Below are 27515 nucleotides of genomic sequence, written 5' to 3' on the forward strand. Positions count from 1 at the left end.
CTGTCCCCTCCTTCCTGGTGTCGAGGAAACGGCGCGGGGCACTCGCCAGCGAGGCACAACAGACGGGTGTTGCTTAGCAGTGGCTTTGCAGGACGTGAGGGACTGCGGGCAAAGCAGGTAAGGGGAGACGCGGGGAGATGAGGCCTCGTGTGTCCCCGGAGCCCATCGGGGAGCCTCAGGCAGCTCCTGCACGGATGTTTTAAGAACCAGGACCTGAGATGAAAGCTGTCTGCGGCAGCAGGACGTGTAAATCCTCAGTCCCATCTGCTTGCCCTGGCGTGCTCTCTCCTTTGCCGTTAATCCATGGCTTGAAGGGGCAGCGGGGAGGTGAAAGGGCACTTTCCCTCCTCGAGGGGGGGCAAACAGAGGCTGGGAAATGCCAGGAGGGTGAACCCCTGTGGGACCCGAGGCTGGAGTGATGGTTTCAGAGCGGGGATGCCTCCAGCCACAATGCTTGCCCTGCAGCCCCCAGCAGGGGTGGTGCCGCAGGGGATTTTGAGCTCTGATGGACTGACCGGAGCGTTTCCTTGCCGGGCACGCACCCTGTGGGCACTTTGCTCGCTGGGGGCAGAAAGCAGCGCCCCATGGTTCCCTCGGGGTGACAGCAGCTCCCCGGGGGCAGTCACGGTGGGGGAGCTGCGTTGGGGGCTCTGTCCCCGAGGAGGTGAGATGGCAGCGCCGAGCAAAAGGCTTCCCGCAGCAACCTGGCACGCTCGACCCGGAGCTTTTTCCTGCCAGAGCAAACTCCTGGGCTTTAATGAGCTTAACGAGGCCGGGCTTCATTAGGGCTTAACGAAAGGGCTCCTCTCCCCAAGGCTACCAGGAGATCCCAAGCTTGGGGAGCTGCACAGGGGGCGCATCGGGGGATGGCAGAGCAAAGTAAGCGTGTTTCCACCACTTCGGGGCACGGGGGGTGCTTGGTGCTGCTGTTTGGTATTGTTTTTGGTTTTTTTTTTTGCTCTACCAAAGAATTCTCCTCCCTTCCTGCTCTGCAAGCAAAAAGCCTCGCTGGCTTGTTTTGATTTGCAAAACTTTGGCTTTGCAAATATCCCGTGGTTTCTCAGCAAAGGCTGCAGCAGCGCTCGGCGGAGGCGTTAGGACCCCCGAGGCATGCGGACACGGCCAGGAAGAGGAGGGCCCCAGCCTGGGAGGGGAAGGCGAGGATTTCGGGCTAATCCTGGCCATGCATCCGCTTTCCGCTTGCAGAGCGGAAGCAAAGCCCCAAAAACCAGGCTGGGATGGGGGCACGGGGCTGCTGAGAGCAGAGGAAAGGGGGGGAGCCCATGAGCACGCCGAAGTCGGAGGCTGCGATCGAGGTGGGGACTCGCTGCGCCTCTCGCGGGAGCAGCCGCCGAGCAGTTTTGGTGCTGCAATCGGCAGATTTGCAGCGGGTTTTGCAAAAATCTGCAGTTGCAAAACCTGCGGTCGTGAAGGCTGCCATGGCAGGAAATACAATGGCCCAAAACTGCTGCAAATCTGCCATCACAAAACTGCAACGGCGAAACCCGCTGCAAATCTGCCACTGCCCAAAAGCCCCCGCGGTTTTTGCAGTTGCAGGGTTCGGGTTCTGTGGTTGCAAAAAGTGAGGCTGAGCTGCGCTGGGGGACCCAGCCTGGGGGGGGGAAGAATTTGCAGCTGGGGGGAGAAGAGGGTGAGGGAACAAAGCAGCTCGTGGTGGCCAGGCGCAGGGACCCCTCCTGCGGCCGGATCCGTCCCCTGAGCCCTGTCCCCTCCCGCAGCGGCCGTCCCCGGGGCCATGTCCTCGCTGCTGTCCCTCCAGGAGGAGAACCGCATCCTGCAGCAGGAGCTGTCGCGCCTCGAGGACCTGCTGGCTCAGAGCCGTGCCGAGCGCGATGAGCTGGCCATCAAGTACAACGCCATCAGCGAGCGGGTAGGTCGGCTGCCCGCCCGGCCCTACAAATCCACCCGTTTTGGCCCCAAAACGCATCTCCGGGAGGTGCTGCTGGTGCCGGGCGGTGCCGGGGTGCCCACAACGTGCCGGTGATGGAGATGTCGGCGCCCGGCGTGCTGGGGCTTGTCCTGCGGGACGCACAAAGCATCCCCGTGCCACCCCCGTGGTGTTCGCCCCGCTGCCTTCTTTTCTGCACCGTGGTGACAGGGGCAGAACGAGGCTTTTGGCCCAGCAGGCGTTGCCTGGGGAGATGCAAAACTTGGCCGGTGCACGCCGAGCTCAGCCGGGACAGCCCAAACTGGGGGGCTGCCTGGCCTTCTGGGGGTGCAAACCCCTCCGTGCGTGCCTGGTTATTAAAATCCCAAGCAAACAGCCCCAAAATACCCAAAGGGAAAATTGCTGCCTCCCTCCCCTTATGGCCAGAGTGCTGAAAGATGCTTTACTCACCAGCAAAACTGGTGCCAAGCTGCTGGAACACAAATCCTTGAGGCTGGGCTATTTCTCAAAGGCAAATTCTTGTTGCAAAATGGTGTGTGGGGGGTGTGGGGGGTGTGGGGGGTGTGGGGGGTGTGGGGTGTGTGTGTCTCTGCTCGCTTTGTCCATGCGGGGTTTGCAGCTGCAGGACAACCCCAAAGCAAGGCCGAATTTGCCGGGTCGGGGTGCCGGCACACGGAGGGGGGCCGGGGGTGGTGCTTTGTGTTTTAACGTCCCCAAACGAGCGGCGCTGGGGGTGCTGCACCCCGCGGCAGCTGGAGCAGTCCCTGCGGCTGGAAGCGGGCGAGCGGGACGCGGCGGAGAGCCGGAGCCTGGCGCAGCACAACATCGAGCTGCGGCGGCTGCTGGACGAGGAGCAGGCTGCCTACAAGCGCAAGCTGCAGGCGTACCAGGAGGGCCAGCAGCGGCAGGCCCAGCTGGTGCAGAAGCTGCAGGCCAAGGTGGGTCCCCGCCGGGGGAACGGGGGCGTTTTGAGGTGGGGGGACGCGCACCAAGGGTGGTTGTCCCCTTCGCCGTCCCCTCCACCCAGGTGCTGCAGTACAAGAAGAAATGCGGCGAGGTGGAGCAGCAGCTGCTGGAGAAGGCGACGGAGCTGGAGCAGGAGAGGCTGACGGTGAGCAGCAGAATGGGGGGGTCCTGCCCAGGGTGTCCCGGTGTCCCCCCCTTTGCCCGCCAGCACCTCAAAGGGGCTGATGTCCCCGCAGAGCCAGCTGGACATCAGCGGCTCGCAGCTGGAGGAGGAGAGCAGCAACGAGCTGGAGAACGCGCTGATCCGGCTGGAGGAGGAGCAGCAGAGGTGCAGGAGGGGGTCCCCGGGGTGCTGGGTGCTGCGGGACCCCCCCAGGATCACCCCCTGTCCCTGCGCCCCCCCCAGGAGCAGCAGCCTGGTGCAGGTGAACTCGATGCTGCGGGAGCAGCTGGAGCAAGCCAACGTGGCCAACGCGGCGCTGAGCGAGGACATCCGCAAGCTGACGGCCGACTGGACGCGGGCACGGGACGAGCTGGAGCAGCGCGAGGCCGAGTGGAGGCGCGAGGAGGAGGTCGGGGCCGTGGGGCTGCGGGGGGAGAATTTGGGGCCCCGGGGGATGCGGCGCAGAGGGATGCAAAGCAGAGGGGGGCTGTGTGGGGAGGGCTGGGGGCTGAGAGTGATGTGGGGCAGAGAGGTGCAGCGTGGGGGGGGCTGTGGGACCGTGAGCGATGCTGCATGGAGAAGAATTTGTGGCTGCAGGGTGTGTGGCATGGGGAGGGGATGCGGGGCAGGAGCGATGCCGCATGCAGAGGGGCTGTGGGGTGCGGGATGCAAAGCAGGGGGAGGCTGCACAGAGCGGGGCACGGTGCTGGGAGCGGGTCTGGGGGCTTCAGGGCACGGCGCAGGGAGGGGGCCGAGGGGCTGAGGGATGTGGGGGTGCCGCCCGGCTGCCTTCAGAGGGACGGGGGCTGTGGGGCAGAGGGGTGCAGCATGGAGGGCACCCTGGTGCTTTTCTCCTGCCCCGATCTGACCCCGCCACCTCTCCATCCCCGCGCAGTCCTTCAACGCCTACTTCAGCAACGAGCACGGCCGCCTGCTGACCCTCTGGCGGCAGGCGGTGGCTTTCCGCCGGCACTTCGGCCAGCTGCGAGCCGCCACCGAGAGGTCCGGGGGCTGCAGGAGCTGGGGATACGGAGGGGAGACGGGGACATCGTGGTGGGGCACCCCTCTCATCCCCATCCACCCCTTGGCGCAGGGACCTGGCGGAGCTGAGCCAGGAGGTGTCCCGTGCCGGCCGTGCCGCCCACGCCGCCTGTGTGCAGCTGGGAGCCCACCTGCGGCTGGCCGAGGGCCGGGCGGGCGCCGTGCGGGAGCAGCAGGCGCAGCAGCTGGCGCAGCTGGAGGAGCAGCTGGCGGCCAGGGCACGCGACGCCGAGCTGGAGAAAACCGCGCTCGGGGACAGGTGGGGGTCCTGCGGGGGGGGCGCCGGGTGTGGGGCTGCCCGGGAGGAGCTGAGCGCCCACCGACGGGTGCTGGGCATCGCCTCGGCCAGGCTGGCGGAGCTGACGGCGGCCCTGGAGCGGCTGCGGGAGGAAGGTGGGGACAAGGAGCGGGCGGTGGCGGCGCTGACGCTGCAGCTGCAGAAGATGGTGAGTGCGGGGGGAGGCGTTTATGGTGCATGGGGAAGGGTTGTGCGCCCGGCTGCGGTGCGTGCTGGGGTGCAGTGCGTGCTCAGATGTGACCCCCAGCACACGCTGGGGATGGGTGGTGCACCAGGGCACGGTGGAAGCTTTGTGCTGCGCACAGTGCACACCAGCACCCCGTGCACGCTGGGGCAGGACGTGTAGGAAACCACGATGTGCGCGGGGGTGCAGGGTGCTGCACCTAGCCAGGACATGGTGTGCAACACCGGGGTGCGAGGCGTGATGTGTGCTGGGGGTGCAAGGCATGATGCACGCCGGGCACTTTGCACACCAGGGTGTGCCGTACACCCAGGGCGTGGTGCACGTTGCACGCCAGCTGTGCGTGACGCCTCACCGCGGTGTTTTGCAGGAGGCCTCGCGTGCTCAGGAGCCATCAGCAGAAGAGGTGCAGGCGCTGCGCGCGGAGCTGGAGCTGCTCCACCAGACGCTGCAGGACGTCACCCAGGTGCCCCCAGCCCTCCCCTGCATCCCCACTGCTGCCACCCTCTCCGTGCCTCAGTTTCCCCTCCTGTGGTGGAGCCACAGCAGAGCGCTGTCCCCGTCCCTCGCAGGCGGTGCTGGCCGATGACCCCGGGTCCCCGACGGAGCCTCCAAGGCTCCCCTGCCGCAGCCTCTCGCCTGCTGCAGCTGCAGCCACGCTGGGGGCTGTGCACGGAGCCCTGCGGCGCCGGCACTTCCAGCTGCAGGTGAGCGAGGAGGAGGAGGAGGAGGAGGAAGGTGGATGTGGGGGAAGACGGATGGGTGGATGGATGCGCAGAGGATGGGTGGAGGAGAATTGGGGATGGACGGATGGAGGGACATGGAGACGGACGGACGGACGGACGGACAGATGGATGGATGGATGGATGGGGGGCAGTGGATAGGGGGCTGGATGGATGGACAGGGGCTGGATGGATGCCTGGAGGATGGATGGAGGAGAATGGATGGATGGACAGACAGATGGGAGGACAGAAAGATGGATGGACACGGGGTCAGGTGGATGGGAGGGCGGGTGGCTGGATGCACGGAGGAAGGATGGAGGAGAAGGGACAGAAGGGTGGGAGGACGGAGGACAACTGCTGACCCCGTTGCTCCCCCAGGAGGCCCGGGAGGCGTCGGGGAGCCTGCGGCGGGAGCTGGGGGACAGCGAGAGCCGGCGGGCGGCCCTGGAGCAGCGGCTGGAGCAGCTCAGCGCCGAGGCTGGGGGCTGCCGGCGGGCGCAGGAGGAGGCCCTGCGCGAGGCCGCCCGCCTGCGCGCCGACATCGAGCTCCTGCGCAGGTACCCCCTGCCTGTCTGTCTGTCCGTCCGTGGCCTCTGTCCCTGCACGCCCTCCACCTGCCTGTCCCCACGGCGTGTCCGTCTGTCCGGCAGCGAGCGGGGCCGCGTGGAGCAGGCGCTGGCGGCGGAGCAGGCGCGGGCGGGGGTCCTGCAGCGCAGCGAGGCCGAGCTGCAGCGCCGGGGCCGGGGGCTGGAGGAGCAGCGGGACGAGGCCGCCCGTGCCGCCGAGGCTGCGCGCCAGCAGCTGGAGCACAGGTGGGGATCCCCCCGGTGCCGCGACCCCCCCGTCGGTGGGAGCTCCGACTGCTCCCCCTCCCCGGGTGGGCGCAGCAAAGCAACGCTCCTGCCCCTGCTCTGCCCCCCTCCCCAAAAAGGGGCTGCTGCCCCCATCAAAGGGCGCTGAAACACCCCCCCGTGGGGCTGCAGAATAGTGCCTCACCCCTCCTGTGGGTGCTGCCCCCCCCCCGTGGGTGATACCCCCGTGGGTCCTCCCCACCCAACGGGTGCTGCCCCTCCCCAGTTGGTGCTCTCCCCTCAGTGGGTGCCCCCCAGTGGGTGCTGCACCCCTGTTGGGTGCTCCCCATGTGTTCTCCCCCCTTGTCAGGGTACCCCCCAGTGGGTGCTCTCCCCCCATGGGTCCCCCCTCCCAGTGGGTGCATCCCCCCAGTGGGTGCCCCCCCCCAATGTGTGCCCCCCCCGTGGGTGCCTGCAGCCAGCAGCAGCTGGAGCAGCTGGAGGGGCAGCGGGCGGCGGTGCAGCAGGAGCTGCTGCAGGCGCGGGAGGCGCTGAGCCGGGCGCAGCTGGAGGCCGAGGTGGCGCGGGGCGAGCGGGCGGCGCTGGACGAGGCGCTGGCACAGGTGGGTGGCAGAGCCCCCGCGTCCTCCCCGGGGATGTCTGTGTCCCCAGACCCTGTGTGCATCGCCCCCGGAGACAGCCGCATCCCCAAATGGCACATGTGTGTCCCTGAGGGCAGCCGTGACCCTGAGCATTCCTGCGTCCTCCCTTGGGACATCCAGGTCCCCAGACCCCATGCACGTCCTCCCTGGGGGCCATCTGCACCCTCGATCCCCCTGCATGCCCTGTGGGGTTAGCCACAGCCCCACATCCCCCTGCATCCTTGGGACATCTGCGTCCCCATCCCCCCTACATGCTCCTGGGGCCACCTATGTCCCCAAAACCTCATGTGCACCCTCCCTGGGGACCCCCAGCCCCTCTGCATGCCCCCCAGGACCATGCACACACCCCCAGCCCCTCTGTGCATCCCCAAACCTCACGTGCATCCTCCCTGGTGCTATGCACATCCCCAGATCCCCGTGTGTCCTCCCTGGGGACATCTAGGTCCCCAAACCCTTCTGTGAATCCACAAACCCCGTGGGTGCTGTCCCTTGGGCCACATCCCCAGCCCCCCATCATGCTCCCAGGGGACACCCACATCCCCAAAACCTTCTGTGCATCCTCCTTGGGGCCACCCCTGTTCTTGGTCCCGGCAGGCACAGGGCAGCAGCGCGGAGCTGGAGGCAGAGCTGCAGGAGGCGCGGGCAGAGGCAGCCCAGCTGCGGGAAGCCCTGGCACGGGGCAGCGAGCTGTCGGCCAGCCTGGCCCGGGATAAACGAGAGCTGAGCCGGACCCTGGCGGGGCTGGAGGAAGAGCGGGAGGCAGCCGGGGAGGCGACGCGGGCGCTGGAGGGGCTGCGGGCACGGCTGGGGCAGCTGGAGCGAGGCCGGAGGGACGTGGAGGCCGAGAGGCTGGGCCTGGAGCGGGCGCGCAGGGCGGCGGAGAGGGGCTGCGAGGGGCTGCGGGCAGAGCTGCGGGCACTGCGCGGGCAGCAGCAGCAGCTGCGGGAGCGGCTGGGGCAGGTGCGGGGCTGGGAGGGGTTGGGGAGGTGCTGGGGGCAATTGGGGGAGGTGGGGAGGGAGCTGGGGGTAATTGGGAGGGTGCTGGGGGAACTGGGAAGGTGCAGGGTGCAATTGGGAGGGATGGGGAGTGTGCGTGGGGCAATTTGGGGAGGTGGGGAGGATGCAGAAAGCAACTGGGAGGGTGCTGGGGGGAACTGGGAGAGCGTGGGAGGAAACTGGGAGAGTGCAAAGGGCAATTGGGAGTGATGGAGAGGATGCAGGGGGTCACTGGGATGGGTGGGGAGGGTGCTCAGGGCAATTGGGAGGGTGCTGGGGGAGCTGGGAGGGTGCACGGGGTAATTGGGAGGGACGGGGAAGGTGCGTGGGGCAATTGTGAGAGTGCTGGGGGAACTGGGGGGATGCAGGGGGTAACTGGGAGGGAGGGGTTGGATGCTGGAGGCAACTGGGAGGATGCTCAGCTCAGCCAGGAGGGTGCGTGGGGCAACGGGGCGGGCGCAGTGGGTAACTCAGTGAATGGGGGAAGGCTCCTGGGGAGCAAGGGGGACCGGGAGGGCGCGCGGTGGCCACGGGTGGAGGCGAGGGGTGCCCGTGGTGCTGCGGCCGCAGGCGCTGGAGGAGCAGAGCGCGGCGGGCGAGGCGCTGGCGCAGGCCCGGGGCGAGCAGGAGCGGCTGAGCACGGCGCTGGAGCGCGCCACGCAGGAGCGCGAGGGGCTGGCCAAGGAGGCGGCCAGCGTGGCTGTGCAGCTCGCCGCCGCACAGCGTGACGCCCGCGCCCGCGGCCAGGAGGCGGACGGCCTCAGGTGGGTGCCCCCTGCCCCGACCCGCTGCCCGCTGCCCACCGCCCGGCTGCGTTTCGGCAGCGTGTGTCATCCTGGGGTGGCAGGGCGGAGAAGGCGGCGCTGGAGACCGGCCTCTTCGAGGCGCAGGAGGAGCTCGGCCAGCTCCGTGCGCGCAGCCAGCAGCTGGAGGCCGAGGGCCGGGCCCTGCGCGTGGCCAAGGAGGGGCTGCAGGGTGAGTGGGGAGTGGGGATGCATCGTGCCGTCGCATCCAGCCTTGGTCACGGCGCTTCCCGGCTTGGTTTTGGGATGGCAGCCTTGGTTGCATCCCGTACCATCTCAGTTTTGGGGTAGCATCCTTGGGCATATCACTTAGCTCAATTTTGGGGACCAACATCCTTGGTCACATCACTTATCGGCTCAATTTTGGGGCGGGATCATCAATCACATAACTTTTCTGCCTAGTTTTGGGGTGGCATCCTCAGTTGCACCACTTAGATCAGTTCTGGGGGTTTGGAGCCCTCGTTCCCACCACCCACCCTCCCAATTTTGGCCCCGGCAGAGGAGCTGGGCGCCGTGCGGCAGCGGCTGGCGGCGGCGGAGCAGGAGGCGGTGACCCTGCGTGGGACACAGGTGGCACGCGAGGACGAGCTCGAGCGGCTTCGGGGCGAGAAGGTGGGCACCGGTGGGCTCCGGGGGGATGCTGATTTGGGGTAGGGCAATACTGAATTTGGAGAGCAGTGCTGATTTTGGAGGGCGATACAGAATTTGGAGCAATATTTCCGAGGCGATGCCGTTCTGGGGGGAGGAGAGGGAGTTTGCCAAATTTCGGGCTGATGCCGATTTTGGCTCGGTGCTGATTTTGGGGGACCGGTGCCGCTTTTGGGGCGCAGCGGGAGCTGGATGCGGAGCGGGGCCGGTTGGTGCGGGAGCAGGAGGAGCTGGCGGCCGAGCTGGCGGCGGCGCGGACGCAGCGCGATGAGGGGCTGCTGCGTGCCGAGAGCGAGAAGCAGCAGGTGGGTGTTGGTGCCTCCCCCCCGCCCCGTGTCCCCAGTGTCCCCCAGCCCTGTCTGAGCGTGTCCCCGTGCAGGCGCTGGCGCTGCAGGAGGAGGAGAAGGCGGCGCTGGCGGGGACGCTGGCGGGGCTGCAGCAGAGCCTGGCTGAGGCCACGGCCGAGCTGGAGCGGCAGCGGCACGAGGCCAGTGGGCACCATGAGCAGCAGCAGGTGGGTGGGGAGGGGGCTGGGACCCCCCCGGGCATGGCACAGGCTCCCCCACTGCAAACCCAGTGCTCCGGTGTCCCCCTCGTTGCAGTGCCCCACGTCTGGGCGTTCCCCCATTGCCAGCCCATTGCCCAGCCCTCACCTCCTGCTCTGCTGTGAGCTCCCCAAGCCCCCACGATTTGCAATCCCCCCCCCATCTCCCCATCCTTGCAACCCCCCTGAGACCCTTCTCGATTACAACCCCCCCCCCAGCCACCCACCCCAATCCCATCTCGAGCCCCCCAGTTTCCAGCTGCCCCCTCCCCATTGCAAGCTCCCCGGTGCCCAGCCGGGGCAGGGGGGCTCGGGGGGGGGGGGGGCTCAGATATTTGTGCCCCCTCCCTCAGAGCTTGGCTGCGGAGCTGCACACCCTGCGGGCACAGGCGGAGGCCGCGGCGGAGGCCCACGAGCGGGAGGCCAAGGCTCTCCGCGAGCAGGTGATGGCGGTGGCCAAGCAGCGCGACGGCGCCCTGCGGGAGGTGAGAACCCCTCTGCCCCCACCGACCCTGCTCCCATCCCTTCCACCCTGCCCCAAAAAAGCCTCCTCCACCCCTTGAACCCCCGGCTGCAGGCGGAGGAGGTGCGGGCGCAGCTGCAGCTGGTGGCGGAGGCGCGTGCGGCGGGGCAGCAGGCGCTGCTGGAGGCGCAGCGGGCGGCACAGGAGAGCCGCGAGGGCCGCGAGGCGCAGCGCAGGCAGGCGCAGGAGGCGCGCAGGGCGCTGGGCGACGAGGCCAGGGAGAAGGAGGCCCTGAGGCGCTCCAACGAGGAGCTGCGGGCGGCCCTGCGGCGCACCGAGGGCGAGCGCATCAGGTGTGAGGGGTGCTCGGGGCTGAGGGTGATGCTGGGGGTCCCCCGGAGTGGGATGCTCGGGTTGGGAGAGGTGCAGGAGGGGGAGGTGTCCTGCAGGGTGATGCTTGGGGTCGGGGGATGCTTGGTTTGGGGAGTGCAAGGGGTGGTGCAAGGCATCGGAGGTGATGCTCGGGACTGGGGGGGTGCTCAGGGTGGGGGGGTTAAGCTGAGCAGGATGCCTGGGACAAGGGGGTGGCCGAGCTGGGAGATGGTGGAGATGGTGCAGTGCCTTGGAGGGCAATGCTCAGGCTGGGGAGGGTTCCTGGGACAGGAGAATTCCCCATTTGGGAGGTGCTTGGGGTGGTGAGGTGCCTTGGAGTGATGCTTGGGGTCGGGATGATGCTCAGGGTCAGGGCGATGCTCAGGATGGGGGACAACGCTCGGGGCAGGGGAACGCCCAGTTTGGGAGATGCTTGGGGTGGTGAGACGCTTTGGAGGGTGACACTCGGGGTCGGAGTGATGACGAGGATGGGAGGACCCCCCAGGGCAGGATGCCTGGGACAGGGGGCTGCTCAAACGGGGAAATGTGCGGGATGGAGCAACGCCTTGGCGGGTCAGCACGAACATTTGTGGCCGAGGCGATGCCTTGGCGGGGGGATGGGGAGGACGGGCACCAGCCCCCCTCCTCCGCCAGCCCCTCTCCCCCTTTTTGGCAGCCTGAAGCGGGCCAGCGAGGAGAAGGAGCAGCGGCTGGCGCTGCTGGCGGGCGGGCAGGCGGCGGCGGCCAGGGAGACGGAGAGGCTGCGGGGGGCCCTGCGGCAGCTGGAGCACGACCGCCTCGAGGCGCGCCGCGAGCTGCAGGAGCTGCGCCGGCAGGTGAGGAGGGGGCGGCGGGGGGACCCCCGCCCCGGCTGGGCCAGTGCTGGGTGTGGGTGGGTGTCTGTGTGTCTGTCTGTGTCTGTGTCTGTGTCTGTCTGTCTGGAGCCGCCTCCCCCAGCCCCGTGTTGTTTCCTCGGGCAGGTGAAGGCGCTGGACAGTGAGAACAGCAAGAAGAGCAGGGAGCTGGAGGAGCTGCAGGCGCGCGTGGCCCTGGAGGAGCAGCGGGAGGAGGAGAGCCGCCGGGAAGCCTTCGGCCTCAGGAGGAAGGTGGTGGAGAGCGAGGCTGGCATGGAGGCCACCAGGAAGGAGGTGGGGGCTGCTCGGCCCTGCAGAGTCCCCAAGTGTCCCCATCGCCCCCACGCCCACCCTGTGTCCCCGTGGGTGCCCCTGCTGCTCCGTCGCTTGGTGCTGTGCGTGCCCCCGTCATCCCCTTCTCAGTCCCTGATGTCCCCATTGCCCTGTTGCTCTGTCCCTGAGGGTCCCCACCCCTCCTTGCTCCATCCCCTGCATCCCAATCACCCCGCATCATCTGCCACCTGCATCCCTGCGCGTCTCCCATACCCTGTTGCTCCATCCCCTACAACCCAGGGCACCCCCATCGCTCCACCCCTTGCATCTCCATCACCCTTTTGCTCTGTCCCCTGCACCCTGGGCATTCCCCGTTCCCTCCCCACACCCCCACCACCCCGTCTCTCCCTGCCCTGCACCCCAGCTCTCCCCCTCGCCTCCTTCCCCCAGCTCCAGCACCTGCAGCAGAGGCTGTCGGAGGCGGAGGGCGAGTTCCAGCAGCGGGAGAAGGATCTGTCCCGCAGCCTGGAGGAGGCCCGCGGCCACGAGAAGAAGCTGCTGGCCGATGCCCGCAACCTGCAGCTGAAGATGGAGGCGGCGCGGAGCGAAGCGGCCGAGCTGAGCCTGCGCCTGAGTGCGGCCGAGGGCCGGGCGCAGGGGCTGGAGGCTGAGCTGGCCCGCGGCGAGGAGCAGCGCCGGGCTGCCGAGACGCGCCTGGGCAGCCTCCAGTCCGCCCTGCGCCGCACCATGGGCATCGGCCGGGCCCGTGCTGCTTCCCCGGGCAAGGGTGAGAGCACCCCGGGGCTGCCCTTGCACCCTAAACCTTGCTGTAAGGCCCCATCTGGTGGCGTGTCCCCCCCCGTGCCACCCCATCCCTCTCCTTCCAGGCGGTGCCACGGAGGGAACGGGGACCCCTGGCTCGTCCCCGGACCCCGATGCGGCCACCGAGCCCGAGGTGGTGCGGGCAGCGCTGCGGGATTTCCTGCGTGAGCTGCAGGATGCCCAGCGGGAGCGGGTATGGCCTTCCTCCTGCCCCTGCCCTGCATTTCCCCAAAAAGCTCCTTTCTCGCCCTGTTTTCTCACCCCAGGAGGAGCTGCGGGTGCAGGTCTGCAGCCTGGGACAGCGGCTGGCAGAGGCGGAGGCGGAGCGGGACGGTGCCGGTGCCCGGGCACTGCAGCTGCAGAAGCTGGTGGCTGAGAGTGAGGAAGGTGATGGGGGTGGTTTTGGGGTGGATTCCCCCAGATTACTCGGTTTTGGGTGCTGCAAGCAGGTTTCATCTCCCTGCGACGTGTGGCTGCTTGGGATTTGGGCACGCGGCAGAGCATCGTGGCCAGTGGGTGCTTTGGGGGAAAATGGAGTGGGGGTGGTGATGCTGCACTCAAATGCTGCATGCTTTGTGGGTTTCCCCATACGCATCCCAAAATACTAGTAGAACTGCTAAAAAAAACATAACAAAATAGAGTCCCCGTAAAGCCCAGTAAAATTGGAGCCCCCCCCGTGCACCCCAGTAGAACCGGTGAAACCCCCACGCATCCTGCACAAACCCCGGTAAACCTGTCCGACCCCACTTATGTGCACCCCACAAGCCCCAACAGATCCCCGTGCGCGCCCCACAAGCCCCAGCTGAGGTTTGCAACCCTCGGTGTGGCTGCGGCAGGGCGGCGGGGCGCCGACGGCAAGCTGGGCAGCGCGCAGGCCGCTCTGCTGCTGCAGGAGGAGACGCTGCGGCGGGGCGAGCGCGAGCGCCGGGCCCTGCTTGAGAAGGTGTCGGCGCTGGAGCGCAGCTTGCACGCCGCCGAGGGCGAGCGCCGCTCCGCCCAGGTGGGCACCTGGGTCAAAACCCCCACCTCTCCCACCCCCCCCAGCTGCACGCAGCCTGGCATGCAAGATGCACACAACCTTCAGGCACGCTGCTTGCCAGCTTGCGCACAAGCTTCCGTGCAAGGTGCTGGCAAACAAACTGAGTGTGAGCTGCCTGCAAGCTGCTTGGAAGCTCGCACACAAGCTTGTATGCAAGCTGTATGCAAACTGTTTGCAAGTTTGCATGCAAATTGCATGTAAGATGGACATAAGCTGCTTGCAAACAGACTGCACGCACACTGCTTTCAAGCTCGCACACAGACTGCACACGTGCTACTTGCAAGCGTGCACACAAAGCGCACTCAAGACTCTTGCAAGCGTGCACACAAACGGCATGAATGCTGCTTGCACTTGCATGCAGGCTTGCATGCTCGCTGCTCGCAGGTTTGTGTACAAAATGCTTGCAAGCTTGCACACACGCTGCTCCATCCCTTCCAGGAGAAGATGAGCATGGTGAAAGCCAGCGAGGCCAAGCTGGAGGAGGACAAGCGGCGGCTCAAGGAGGGGCTGGAGGCTGCGGAGAGCCGCGGAGCCCGGCTGGAGCAGCAGCGGCAGGCGCTGGAGGATGAGCTGCAGCGGGCACGGCTGGCCCTGGGCGAGCAGCAGGCAGAGGCACGGGTGCTGCAGGACCGCGCTGAGCTGCTCCAGAGGCAGGTATGGCCAGCTTGCAATCCCTGTGCCCATTAATTGCCTCCTGCGCTGAGCTGTGTCAGTTTTTATCGGTTTCTCACCCCTCTGGGTGCAGCTCAGGGAGAGCGAGCAGCGCGCCAGCACCTTGCAGCTCTCGGTGGAGCGTCTGAGCACGGTGCTGGTGGCCGAGGCCGAGAGCAGCTCGAAGGACCGTGCCCAGGGCTCGCCGCTGACCGACGGCAGCTCGGCCCCGCAGCGCCTGCAGCAGCTCCAAAGCGCCCTGACTGCTGGCGAGCTCGACCGGCGGATGCTGCAGGTGGGCACGGGCACCCTGGGGTGCGCGGGGACCCCCGGGGCTCCGTGTCACCGTGTGTGTCCCCGCGGCAGGAGATGCTGGATGCAGCCCGGCGGGCGCTTTCGGAGGCACGGGAGGAGAAGAGCGCGCTGCGGGAGCAGCTGCGGGTGCTGCGGGGAGAGCGGGCGGCGCTGGAGCTGCGCAAGGAGGAGCTGGAGGCGCAGGTCCGGCGGCTGCAGGAGGTGGGAGCGCCCAGACTGCTGGCCTTACCCCCGGGGTGTGCTCTGTGCCCTTCTGCCCACCCTGTACAGCAAACTACTGCCCCTGCACAGTACCCTATTGCCCCCATGCAGCGTCTTTTACCTCCTTCCAGCCCTCTTTGCCCCTTCGACAGCACCCTGCACCCTTTTGCCTGCCCCATTTCCCCCCCGCCTTATGGCACCCTTCCTCTCTGTGCAGCACCCCACTGCCCCCCATAGTATGCCCTTGCAACCCTTCCTGTCCCTACACCCTTCTGCCTCCCTGCAGCACACTTTGCCCCCATGCAGCACCCTATTGCCTCTCCATGCAGCCCCCAACACCCTTTTATCCATTCCCTCCTTTGAAGCACCCTGTCCCCCCAGTGCAGACCCCATTGCCCCACCCCCTGCAGCCCCTTTTTCCCCCGTGCATCCCTTTACACCCCCCCTGCAGCTCCCTGAACCCTTTTGCCCCACCTTACAGCCCCCTATTGCCCCACGCAGCCCCTTTTCTCCCCCCGGGGAGCTGCGGGGTGTCCGATCCTGCCCCCCCGTTGCAGATGCTGTTGCAGCAGGAGGAGAAGGAGGCGGCGGCGCTGCGGGGGCTGCGGGCGGAGAAGCGGGGGCTGCAGGAGCGCGTGGGCAGCCTGCAGAGCTCCCTGAGCCAGCTGGAGGCCGAGCGGCGCGAGGCTGAGCGCTCCTCCCTGCGCCTCGAGAAGGACAACAGCGCCCTGAAGAAGACCCTGGAGAAGGTGAGCACCCACCGCCCCTCTTGGCACCCTTGGGTGCTCTCAGGGTTGCCCCCACGCCCTTGCACCTCTGGGGACACAAACGTGCCCCCTCAGTGGCTGGGTACCCAGGATTGGTTCGCCCAGAAGCAGATTGGGCATGGCTATAAAAAATGTCCTAATAGCACAAAATCATTTCCCGAGCGCAAAATGCGCTTCGTGCAACGGGGGCACGGCTGCGCAGCGGGTGTGTGCGCCTGCACGCCTGCGTTTAGTGCACCGGAGCGAGGCGTGTGACAAAGCAACGCGTTGTGCCCGCTCCTTGTGCACGCAGCTGGCGCGGGAGAAGCTGAAGACGCAGGAGGAGTCGCTGCGGCTGGCGGTGCAGAAGGGCCGCCTGCACCGCTCGCTGGGCACGGCCGAGCAGGAGCTGGCGGAGGCGCAGAAACACATCCAGGTGCTGCGGGTGGGTGCCCCCGGGCAGGGGACGTGGCCTCGTGCAAAGCTTTCGGCTTCGCTTTGGGGGCAGGCAGTGGCACCCTGGGGTGCTGCCTGCCTGCTTGGTGCACCCTCGTTTTGCAGGGGGATGGTGCTGGGCTGCTTTTGGGGCTTGCTTCAGCTCGGGGAGATGCTGGTGCTCGCACAGGGGTGCTGCTGGGCTCTTTATGGGGCTCAGCCCACCACAGGGAGATGCTGGTGCTCACAGTGGGGTGCTGCTGGGCTCTTTCGGGCTCCTCCCCACCTTAGGGCCACCCAGCGCCTGGATTTGGGGTGACCCCCCTGCAATCCACCCAGGCACGAGTGTCGGTGCTGGAGCAGAGCCCCGGGGCGGCGCAGCAGCAGCAGCAGCAGCGGGCGCTGGATGCCCGTGACCGTGGCCACCACCCCCTGGAGCAGCAGGTGAGGGGGGTGCCGGGGCCGTGTCCCCATCCTGCAGCCCACCCAGGCACCCCCAAACTCACCCCCCCGTGCAGGTCGCGCTGCGGCAGGAGCAGGCGGCGCAGGAGCCCCGCCGCCACCCCAGCAGCATTTAGGGCCGTCGGGGTGAGCAGAGACCGGCGCAACTCAGCTCACGGGTGAGGGGCTGAGCTCAGCAAACACCTGTGGATTTTTTTTTTCTCGACGTTCCCAAATCCCATTCTTCTACAAAAAGAAAAAGCATCGTGTTACTGCTGAGACAACACTAGAGTATTTTTGATACAGGTAGGGTTTTCCCCCTGATTTTTTTCTACTGCAGTTTTTTTAACCAGAGATTGGAAATAGGACTTTTGTAGTCCTGGGTGCCACGTGCACACAACGGGAGCAGCAGGAGCGCCGTGGTACCCGAGCGATCAGCTTCCAGTGCTGACCCCGTGGTGGGATGCTCAACGGCTCCTAACTTTTCCTAACACACTCCTCTTTTTTTAACAAAAACTAGTTTGTGCCAGTATTTTTGCACAAGTCATGCAGGACGGGGATTGTTATTTTTTTTCTACCACTATTTTTGGAGATTTTTTTTTTATTGGTGCTATTGGGGTCTGAATTTGGAGCTTGAGCCAGCATCAGGCATGAGTGTGGCCCCAACCCTTGTCCATCCCCTCTAACCCTCTATTAAATGTGCAGAAACCCAAACGGGCAGCCTGTGGTGAATTTTTTTTAGAATGGCAGCCTTTTGGTGGAGGTTCAGGATGTGTAACAAATTATTATTGTTATTTATACCTCCTTGGGGGTGAGTTGCAGCGCTTTGCACAAGGGCTAAAGGGGAGAGTCTCAGCACCCTATTTTGGGGCGCTGCTCCTTGTTTGGAGCATTGGGAATTGTATCGGGGATAAAACCTGGGGCTCCTGCCCATGCGGGCACTTACAAAGTGGTGGAAGTGAAGCAGGGGTTGGCTGCCTGGCTGAGAGGGAGCAGGGTGGCACGCACCCTAACGGGGAACACGATGCTGGTTTTCATTGACCTGCTTCCTGCACACAAATTGCCCCAAATTAAACCCCGGCTGTACCAGATCCCCAGGGAAACCCCCCAGACACCCCCCTGAACCCTGCAGAGCTGCCCGCCAGCTACACGAGAGCTGCACAAAAAGCTCCACGCGAGGGGAGCAGAGCTGTGCCGTAAGGGATGCGCTGCGTGAGCCACGCACAACGGGGCGTACACACACTGCAGGAGCTGCACAGGGCAAGGAAAGGACCCAGGATGTAAGGACAAACTCCACACAGGCTGCAACCTAGGTGAGAACTACACTATAACGTGAGCTGCACGCTGTAGGACAGCTGCGTGCTCTGCAGTACCAGATGGCACGGGGGTTACGGGCTGGATCCAGACCTGCTATAGCACTGCACGCCGTGTTGGAGCCCCACAACCTGTATGGGGGCTGGATGAGCCCTACACGCTGTGTAAGAGCCCCACACCCCACGTGAGGGCTCCATGAGCCATACATGCTGTGTAAGGCTGACACAACACTGTAAGAGCTACAGGTTGTAAGGGTGCTGCACACTATGAGAGCTGCACCCCGCTGTTTTTCTATAGGAGAACTGGAGCAAGCCCCTATACAGCACCCTTAAAGTTCGAGCTGCTCCCTATAAGCGAACCAGAAAGTAACCCCAGCCTTTCCTAGCAGATTGCCCTAAAATTGCCCTAAACTCCACTGTAACACTGTGGTGTAAGGGATGAACACGTGCTATTTCCTACAAGGGAACTGGAGGCCGTCCCAGCACGCAGCACCCAACCCCACCCCATTTCCTACAAGAGACCCGGGAGCTGCCTGGAACCCCGCTGCCACACCATTTGCTATAGGAACACCCCAAACTGCTCCAGCCCAGCCCCAGGTGCTGCCGTATTTCCTCCAGCAGAACCTGAGAACTGCCCCAAACAGCCTAAAATACCCCAAAACCTCACAGCCCAGCTAATACCAGCGCTGCCTCCCCTGTGCAGGGCTTGAGGACCGTCTTTGGGATGGGGATGGCAGGGAGGAAGAGGATGAGGATGCTCATGGAGGGAGCAGGTGCTGGTGTCCCTGTCCCCGTCCCATCCCCGATGATCCCAAAAGATCAGGGACACAAAAAAAAAAAGAGACGGGAGCCGCAGTGACCCTTACGCTTTTTCTCTTGGATACTCTACGCAGAAAAATGGGGCGGCGGGGGCTGGCGCCACCCCCCCCGTACAATATAATAACAAAAGTAATAAAAATAATCACCCCCCCTTTATTCTTATGTGCACCAAAAAAAAAAAAAAAAGGACTTTTTTTTTTTTGTTATGCTCTTTCATGCACGGTTTGTTTCTTTAGCACCACGGTGAGGAGCCGGAGCCCGGCGGGCAGGGGAAGGGGCTCGGAGGGTCCCGGCGAGGGGGGGGGGCGGCTTCAGCACCCGCCGCAGCTGCGGGCGCAGGACGCGACCACGGTCTGGCAGAGCCCGCTGGTGGCCATCACCCCACACTTGGAGAACTTGTCACGGCACAGGTCGGCTGCGGGGAGGCGAAAATCAGTGAGCACTTAGTGGGGGGGACACCGTGATGCTGCCTCCCCCCTGCCCCCAAACTGGTCTGTACTGGTGGCGGAGCGATGCACGGAGCTACCCGAAATATCAGCATCCTCCTCGCCATCGAGGCACAGCCACCCGGGGGGGGCATCTGAAAAGTGTGTGGGGGATGCGTCCCCTCCTGTCCCTTACCCCGCAGCAGCTCTTCGTGGGCACACACGGTGCGGACGCAGATCTCCTTGTTGATCACGTAGACCCGGCGGAGGCTGCGGGGGGGCAGAAAGCAGAGGGTTTAGCACCAAAAAACGCAGCGGGACACCCCCAGGGGAGGCTGGGGTGGGGTGACAGCCCCCTGCACTCGCCTGTAGAAGCAGATCTCATTCAGGCACTGCTTGCAGGGCTTGTGGACAGAGTAGAGCCTGGTGCAGGGGTACTGCTCCTCCCGGCAGTCTGCAAGGAGAGCCAGCATCATTTTGGGGTGTTTCACCTCGGATTGCAGCCAGATTCAGATCCAGGGAAAATCCCTGAGCTGCTGGCATGGGCTCAGCAGCGCGTTCTTCCCCATCCCTACTCAAAAGGAGGACAAAACCCCCCTGGGGATAAGGGATGCTCAGCTTGTCCCCGGCACTCTGCCAGCCCAGCTGCTTGACAGAATTTTTATATGGGGAAAATGACTCAATTTGCCCCATTTTATTTTATTTTTTTTTTGTCAATGGGACCAGCAGCAGCATCACGCCCTGAGCAAGGAGAAGAGTGAGACGAGCACTCACCCAGGGGTCCTGGCTCCGTGGGCTCAGTCTCGGGGGCAGCAGCTGGGGAAGGAGAGCAGAATTTGGGGGGAACAAGGTTAAAGAGGGAAGGAGAGCATCCCGCTGCCCCCTGCCCAGGCTTTAGGGATGAAGCATCCTCAGGCTGGTGCCTGGGATGCTGCTCGGCTCAGGAGCAGCACCGTGGTGGGGATGTGGCCGTGGTATCACACCCACCTGGGGTCGGAGCTGGCACGATCTCCTGCTGGGACTGCTGCTGGGACTGGTACCGAAACTGCTCCTCAGGGGTGCGGGGGGTCACATCTGCAGGGACAGAGCCATGAGGGTGCGCACCCTCACCCCCAAACCTACCTGGCATCCCGTGGCAAAGCACTCACCGTGGTAGTCGTAGTAATCCTGAATCTCTAAGGAAACAAGGGAGAAAAGCAGGATGAGTATTTTTTGTTTTATTTTATGGCACAGGGAGAAACAGCGCATCAGGGTGAGGCACTGCACGTGGGCAAGGTGTTGCAAGGAGCTCCCCAAAGTTTTGCAACCGGTTGGAAAATGTCCCGCGGAGTCACCTCAATCAGCCACACAGGGTTTGTAAAGCCTTAATGAAGGCCTTAGGAGACAATTGGCACCTTGAAGTGCTGACATCGAGGAGGGGAATGGAGAAATGGGGAGGCACTTGCACATGGGATCAAGGAGAGGGAGAAATGGGAAATGTTAGGGGCAGGGATGGAGCAGAGAGCATTGAGATTGATGCGGGAAGAAGCATTGGAGCGCGGTACAGGGAAAACAAAGCTGGAAGGAGGAGGAGGAGAGAGGCGAAGGCTCCCCCAGTCACAGGTGCTCTCACCTGCCTGCTGGTCGTACTGGGAATATTGCACCGGCTCAGGGTAGGTGATGCCTTCAAACCTGCTGTACTGGCCCTGGACCAGGAGCGCTGCTGGGAGCACACAGGGGGGCACAGACATCAGTGGAGTGGCCAACACAGCTCTAAACCCCTCTGCCCCATCCTACTTTTGGGGGAAACCAAGCATTTGCCCCACAGCCATGAGTCCCACACCTTCCCCCAAACCATTATGTGGGAGCAAAAGGGGGCTGCTCCCTATTTGTTTTTTTTTTCCCCAGTTTTAATCACGAGCAGCTCTCCCTTTTCTCCAGAAAGGACCAGGATCCCATGGAGCATCCGCTGGGTGGGCAACGGCTCCTTTTCGATTTCCATCTGGATTCCCACCAAACGCCATACCCTCTGCTGTATTTCCCAGCAGGTGATGGTCCGATGGCCATCCTCTTCCTCCTTCTCCTCCTCCTCCTTCTCCTCCTCCACCAAGAGAGGAGTGCTCACCGTCGGGTCCCAGCACCCCTGCCACCTCTGGGGACCACGGTGCCTCACCCAGCTTCCTCACCCAGTGTCTTGCAGCCCTGGGGGGTGCTGGCATCACCCGGGTCCCCCCCCCCACCCGCCGCTGTCCCTCTCATCCCTCGGCCTCGCCTGGTAATGTTTTCCAGCTGTTTTCAGACTTTGTGCTGAGCTGCTTTCGCCTGAAGTTTTCCTGGCTCCGGGCTGCCGGCTTCGCTGACTCGCTCCTAATTTTCAGCAGGGCCTTTGCCAGCCCCAGGGGTTGCAAATAAAATTGGGCTGGGAGCCATCTCCTGGCCCCCTCCCTGGTCGCAGTGCTGGGGGGGGGAATTCCCAATGCGTGCCCCCCCACCCCCTGGCAGCTTTGCTCCCTGCATGGTGCCGGATCCCTTTACAACCCCCACCCCAGCCAGAGGCAGTCTCTGGGGTTTGGAGACACCCGGCACAGTTTTGGGGTGGTTTTGGGGCTCAGCACTCACCTGGCAGGCCCAGCAGGACGAGGCACAGCGCTCTCATGGTGACGGGGCCGGGAGGTAGATGCAGGAGTGCGGTGCAGTCTGGATCGGGCAGGGGGAAAGGTGTGGGGTTAGCAACAACCCCGGGCCCCCCATGTCCTGCATCAGCCCCTCTCGACCCTCATGCACCCCTTCAATACCCCCCCATACCCTCAAAAAGCCTTGCAGGAGCAGGGCGCTGAGCAGCAATGCGGCTCGTGACACGGGTGTCAGCATCCCTGAGGGCTGCGGCTGTACCCAGGGGTGAGGGCTGGCTGCTCGAAAATTAAAAGCAAAGGGAAAAAAGAAGAAAAGGGAAAAAAAAAAAAAGAAATTTCCCAATGGTGGGAAGCCAATGCACAGGCTGGGCTTCCTGCCCCAAGTGCGTGCGAGAGCCCTGCTCCCATGGGAATTGTGAGGAACAAGCACATGGAATATCCGCGGGCAGGATGGCGAGACCTCCCGGGGAGCCTGGGCTTGGAGCTGGCGACCTCCCATCCCATGCGACCCGTCATCTGGACCCCCCCAGCTAACAGAGCCATGAGTGGGGCTGGGGAAATGTGAGCTCAGCCCCCCCGGGATTGCAGACGGAGCCCAGGAAGGCGCCGCAGGGTTTTGAACCCTCGGTACAACCAGTGCAGCCGTCAAACATCATGCACGGGGACGGGGAGGGAGGATTCGGGCACGAAGTGGTGCTGCTCTTCAAACACTCCCCAGTTTTTGTGGTGCTCCCCTCTGCGGGTGGCACTGTGGAAGCGATGCTCGCTTTGCTCCGGTGCAGGGCTGCACTGGGGCTTTGGTCTTGGGGGGCAAAAATAAAGAGAACTAAAAAGGATGATGAAAGACTCCATTTCTCTCCCTGCTCCTCACCCTCAGGCTTTTTCCCCACTTCCCATTAAAACCCAGCTGTTTGCGGAGAGCCCAGCTTCCAGCCTGGCTCTTTGGAAAGGGCCCTCGCTGCAGGGAGAGCATGGATTGCCTAAAATCACAGGGAAAATAAAAAAACCACCCTGCTTTCGAGCAAAAGGTGGGTGGGAGGTATGGGGAGGAGCTGGCGGCGGCTGCCCCGCGTCTGCCTTGCTCTCCAAGGGCTGAGTGCTTTCCAAGCAGCGATTCCCCACGCCAGCTCGAGAGGGAAAACTGGGAAAAAAAAGAAAAAAAAAAGAAACAGAAACAGAAAAAGAAAAAGAAAAAGCCTGCCAAAAAACTTTCATGGCTGCCCTCCTTGGAAATACAACCAAATGTGTCTGTCTGTCCAGGACGAAGCATGCCGTCTTCCCTGGTGCGGGATGGGGACCCCTTCCAGCTCTGCTGATGGGGATGGGAAACTGAGGCAGGGGTGGAGGGGAGCCCAAGTCACCGTGTCTTGTTCTGGCTGCAAAATTTGGGCTGAAATAGCCTGTCCGTGGCAGGATGGTCCCACACATGCACCCACGCTGCCTGTCTCCCTGTGGTCCCCGCTGGGGAAGGTTGGGTCCGTGGGACCAGCAGAGCCTGCACCTTCTGGGGCCCGTGTCCTAGACCTGCTGCACCATCCAGGGACCGCATCCTGCACCATCAGCAGAGCTCAGCACCTCCTAGGACCTCATCCCTGGGCTCACCCAAGCACTGCATCTTCCAGCAGTTGTGCCCTGCACCGCCAGCAGGGTTGCAGCCCCTATGGTTCCCATCCACCCCCATCCCCAGGCTTGTAGGTGCTGCGGTCGTTGCCTTCCAGACCTGACCAGGCTCTGGGAGATCCATGGAGCTGGGCCCTGCCTGAGCTGAGCTTGGAGAACCACGCTTGGCCGAATGGGCCCCAAATGAAGCCTGGTCCCCTGGGGTGTCCCCGGGACCCTGCCACCCGCAGCCCTGCCCCATCTCGCGTCCCACAGAGTGCTGGAGCCGGGATTAACCCAGGCAAAACGTGGGCTGAAAGGGATTGTGTGGGGATGAGCCCTGGGTTTCAGTGAGGCCTTATCCAGATTGGGTGGGCAAGGTCTGGGTTTGGTCCCCAAACCACCCTGACCTGCCTGGGACAGCTCAGGCAAGGCCTGGGGCCCACCTCTGGAGGCACCACAGCCGTCCTACCACATGGCCCCATCTCTTGGAGCACCCAATTTCTGAATTTCCCCAAAACCCGGGGATCTTTTGCTCCCCTAGGCCCTGCTGAGAACATCCCCAGCTTGTGGGGCTCAGCTGGGAAATGGGGCCAGCCGCTGCTTCCTCGCTGGGGACACGGTGCCACCACCACCGCCTCCAGACCTCGGCTCCCATTTTGGGAGATGTGTGGAGCGAAGCTGACGGCGGCCGCGATGTCTTCGCCCACCCGACACCGAGACTTTCCAAAACGTGTCCACAAAAAGGCACGGGGCTGGGGGCACAGCCGCCCCCCTCCTGCCCCTCGCCCACCCAGGGCTTCTCCAAACATCAGCCCCCGGAGGTGCCCCGGCGGGGGGACCTCTGTGTCCCCTCGGCGCAGGCAGCGAGCGGGGGTCCGGCGGCTGCCCCGAGCCAGATGTTTTTGCAATGCACATCTGGGAACAATCAGTCCCGCAGAAAGAACACCACAGCCTCTGCCTTTCATTCTGCTAAACCCCACCTTCCCCAGCCTTTTTTCCCCTCCCCCAGCTTTTTTTTTTTTTTTTCTTTTTCCTTTTTTTTTTTTTTTTTTTTTTAAAGCTCTCCAGTTGCCAGAGAGTGCGAGAACAAAGGGAATATGAAAGGATTCAAATTTTCTGGCCCCCGACCAAAGGTTAAAAAAAAAAAAAACACAAAAAAACTTTGCTGCGCTCTCCCCCCTGCACGCCTCCCCGTTTTCACACAGCGCAATTCCAACAGGGTCCCCCTCCTCGCCTGTCCCCCCTGGATATAAATAAAATAAAACATGACTGAAGTGTTCAAAATCCCGTCTGTACGCGCTGGTTCCAGGAGGGGGGGGGGAGGAAAAAAAAAAAAAAAAAAAAAAAGTAAAATAATCCAGTTTCCTTCAGACGTTGGGGTATTTTTAGACTGATTGAAGCGGTTACAAATGGGCCACAGCAGCTGTCAGGCTGCGAAGTTTCTGAAGTTGGGGTCCCCCAAACCGTCGCTGCCTCTCCAGAACCCCAAAATCCGTGGGAGTTTTCTTCCCAGGAGCTCAAAGGGCTGGGAGCGGCTTTGGGGCGCTCGCCTTGCCCCAAGGATGAAGTCGGGAAGTTTTCAAAGCAAGCTGGCAAAGCCAGCAGTGGACCCCCAGCCTCCGCTCCCCAAAACAGGCCTTGGCCCCCCAAGCGGGCTTTGGCCTCGAAACAAGGCTTCAGCCCCCAAAACGGACTTTGGCCCCCAAAAACATGGTTCAGCCCAAAATTGGGGCCACCAACGCGCGGACGCGGAGGATGCGCGGGGCCAGGGGGCATTGCCCCCAGTGCCGGGGACTCCGCTCACTCCTTACCGCTTCGGATGCTATGAGCTGCCTTCGCCCTTGCCCAACGCCTTGGTCTCTTCTCTCTGGGCTCAAAAACTCCGAAATGAGAGAAAAAGCTCCTACCTCCAACATGGGGGCTCCACTGGGTCCTAATGCGACACCTGATCCGGCCCCTTCCTCCTCCTTGCCCAGACAGATGCTGCCTGCCGGGGGAGATTAAGAATAAGAATAACAACAACAAAAAAAATAAATCAATGAGCACACATTGATGCAATGGGCTGTGCGAAACTTTGGTATTTTTTATTTTTTTTTTTAAATCCGGCTGGATTTTGACCTGATTGCAGGAGAGAGGCGGGAGGAGGACTTTGTGCAGTTTTGGGCCATGGGAGGGGGTCCGTGGTGCGGGTGCTGGTCTGCAGCAGCTGCTCCTTGAAAAATTGGGGCAACCCCAAGAAATTGGGGTGCTGCCCCCTGATTTGGGGTTTTGCTGCGCTTGCCCCTGGTTGTAAAAAAAAAAAAAAAAAAAAAAAAAAAGAGGTGAGGGGGGCAGGCTTTTAATGGAGGGGGTGAGCCCCCCGCTTTGTCCCTGGGGATGGGAGGCAGAAGGGGGGGACGTGGGTGCCACAGCACCCATTGCACCTGGATGCTGCAGCTGCAAAGGCGCAGCAGATTTATAGGTTTATCCTGGAGAAGGGGGGTGGGTGGAAATACTGCCCCCCCTCCCCTTTTCCCACCCGGGCCATGGGCGCTGGCTGCAGCGTTTGCTGCTGGCCGTGGGGCCCCTTTCCCCCGAGCCGGCGGGTTTCCGGCAGCCAGTGGGGGCACAGGGCAGTGCAAGACCCCATGAGGATGGGGGCTGCTCGGCTTGCAGTGGGGGTGATGGAAAGCCCAAAGCCCCCCCAGTCCTCCCCCAGTCCTCTTGTAACCCTGCCCATGGTGCTCGCCCCGCTGCAACATCAATCCCGGCGCTTTGGGCTAAAACCCTGCAAATTTGAGGTGTGTTCCAAACCAGCTGCCGAGCAAATTCATGCTCTGGAGGGTGCCTGGGGGCTTGGGTGGAGGCAGAGCGCAGAGCAGCACGGCCCCCCGGGACAAACAGGATTCCCCCCCGGGGAAGCAGGCAGTTTTGGGTGGGGAGGAAGGGGAGCCCCACGGCAGCTTTGGCACCCCAAATGCCTACGGATGAGTCCTTCACTGTGTTTTGCAGGAAGGAGGGGGGCCGACCGCTCTAAAAACAATGAGAAAATCCAAGGTTTCAGATGAGAAAGAGAAAAAGGAGGAGGGGTGAGGGTGGGTGAGGGGCTTAGGGTGCTCCTATCTCACATCAGGCCTTTTATCCAGTCCTAGGGCTCTGCAGGATGGATAAATCCACGGCTCCCACCACATCTCGCAGCTGCTGCCACTGAATTTCTGCCTCCCCCAAGGCCTGGGCCCCAGCTCTGCCCCACGTTAAACTCTCCCAGTGACTCCATGCACTTTACGCCCGGGGGCTGCTAACCTGGGAACACCCCACAGAACCAAACGAGGAGTGGGGGGAGGCAAAAAGCAGCGTGGCTGGGCACCTGCTCCAGGCCGGACAGCACGGGGACTGAAACTGCTGGCACTGATCCTGCCCTGGGCTTGCTGGGGCCAAATCAGTGGGAATTTGGGAGCTGCTGCTGCCCCCAACAGCTTCGCCTTGGGCTGGGCGCCTTGGTGCGGGTGGCAGGCAGAGGTGATGGGTGATGCTCGTGCTTTCGACTCCTGCATCCAGTGCATGCTGCCAGAGCCCTGCCCAGGCAAAATCTCTGTGGGTTTCTTTCTTTTTTTTTTCTTTTTTTTTTGTCTTCTTCTTCTTTTTTTTTTTTTTTTTTTTTTTTTCCTTTTGCTCAGGAAGCCTGGTTTAATAGCTCAAACCCTGGCTAGGATTTCAGGAAACCTCTTACCTCTGCTTGTGCCTCATTTCCTGATCTAATCCCTAGCTCCGGGAGGGCAGAGAGGCACCGCTAGTGCTTGCGGGGGCTCAGACTTCACAGCTTTCCCTGCCTGGAGCCGGGCTGAGGGGCAACCCAGAGACCCCCACCCCTCAGCACCGGCGGCACCGAGCTGCCCCTTCCCTCTCCCCACCTGCGGAGCTCGGCGATTCCCTCTCCAGACGCGGCACCTCCATCTGCCGGCTCCTCTCGACTTCCACGCGCCTCCGCTGCAGGAAGACACGCTGCCCGATGAGCGCTTTTGCACGGAGAGCCGTCTTGGCGAGGACATCTGCTTTTTTCCAGCAATTATGTTTTTCTTTCTCTCTCTCTCTTTTTTTTTTTTTTCTTTTTTCTAGGAAATTCCAGCTGGAAACAGGCTGGGGGTTATTCACAGCTGCTGCGCCACTGCTTGGTTTGGGTTACTGCCTGTTCCAAAATCCCAGCGGTGCTGTCCCCGGGCTCTCTGCTTTCAGGCATGAGGGACAAAGCGCCCACAGCATCTTCCTGCCCTGATGGACAACCAAGCGACCCCAAACCCCTCTCACCTGCTCCGCTCGATGCTCTCCACACCACCACCCCGTCCCAGCAGCCCACTCATACCAGCCAGCCTAGGCAAAGTGGTCAAGAAAATAGTGTTAATTTATTAGACACACTCACAACAGCACCATA

General features: G+C 63.3%; 2 protein-coding genes across 2 annotated transcripts; one reads left to right on the forward strand and one right to left on the reverse strand.

The window, feature by feature from the left end:
- Nucleotides 1-1753: 1753 nt before the first annotated feature.
- Nucleotides 1754-16519, forward strand: CROCC (ciliary rootlet coiled-coil, rootletin; the record flags this gene model as incomplete). Its single annotated transcript, XM_084300213.1, has 33 exons — nucleotides 1754-1891; nucleotides 2662-2847; nucleotides 2937-3020; nucleotides 3133-3203; nucleotides 3282-3447; nucleotides 3934-4040; nucleotides 4132-4338; nucleotides 4429-4525; nucleotides 4929-5024; nucleotides 5131-5265; nucleotides 5659-5837; nucleotides 5931-6092; nucleotides 6550-6694; nucleotides 7328-7693; nucleotides 8300-8493; nucleotides 8577-8704; nucleotides 9032-9144; nucleotides 9363-9485; nucleotides 9560-9694; nucleotides 10078-10209; nucleotides 10302-10540; nucleotides 11236-11395; nucleotides 11540-11707; nucleotides 12137-12473; nucleotides 12574-12701; nucleotides 12775-12895; nucleotides 13345-13508; nucleotides 13986-14201; nucleotides 14293-14493; nucleotides 14565-14714; nucleotides 15272-15463; nucleotides 15774-15905; nucleotides 16235-16519. The coding sequence occupies exons 1-33, from the start codon at nucleotides 1757-1759 to the stop codon at nucleotides 16517-16519; spliced, it is 5454 nt and encodes a 1817-aa protein (XP_084156339.1). The 5' UTR covers nucleotides 1754-1756.
- Nucleotides 16520-18779: 2260 nt separating this feature from the next.
- Nucleotides 18780-21528, reverse strand: MFAP2 (microfibril associated protein 2; the record flags this gene model as incomplete). The annotated part of the gene is made up of 8 exons (XM_084300322.1): nucleotides 18780-18883; nucleotides 19090-19163; nucleotides 19260-19347; nucleotides 19668-19709; nucleotides 19881-19967; nucleotides 20042-20068; nucleotides 20506-20595; nucleotides 21492-21528. The coding sequence occupies 8 exons, from the start codon at nucleotides 21526-21528 to the stop codon at nucleotides 18780-18782; spliced, it is 549 nt and encodes a 182-aa protein (XP_084156448.1).
- Nucleotides 21529-27515: the final 5987 nt, after the last annotated feature.

This window comes from Netta rufina, assembly GCF_964035555.1.
Source record: "Netta rufina genome assembly, chromosome: 22".
In the NCBI taxonomy this organism is placed as follows: Eukaryota; Metazoa; Chordata; class Aves; order Anseriformes; family Anatidae; genus Netta; species Netta rufina.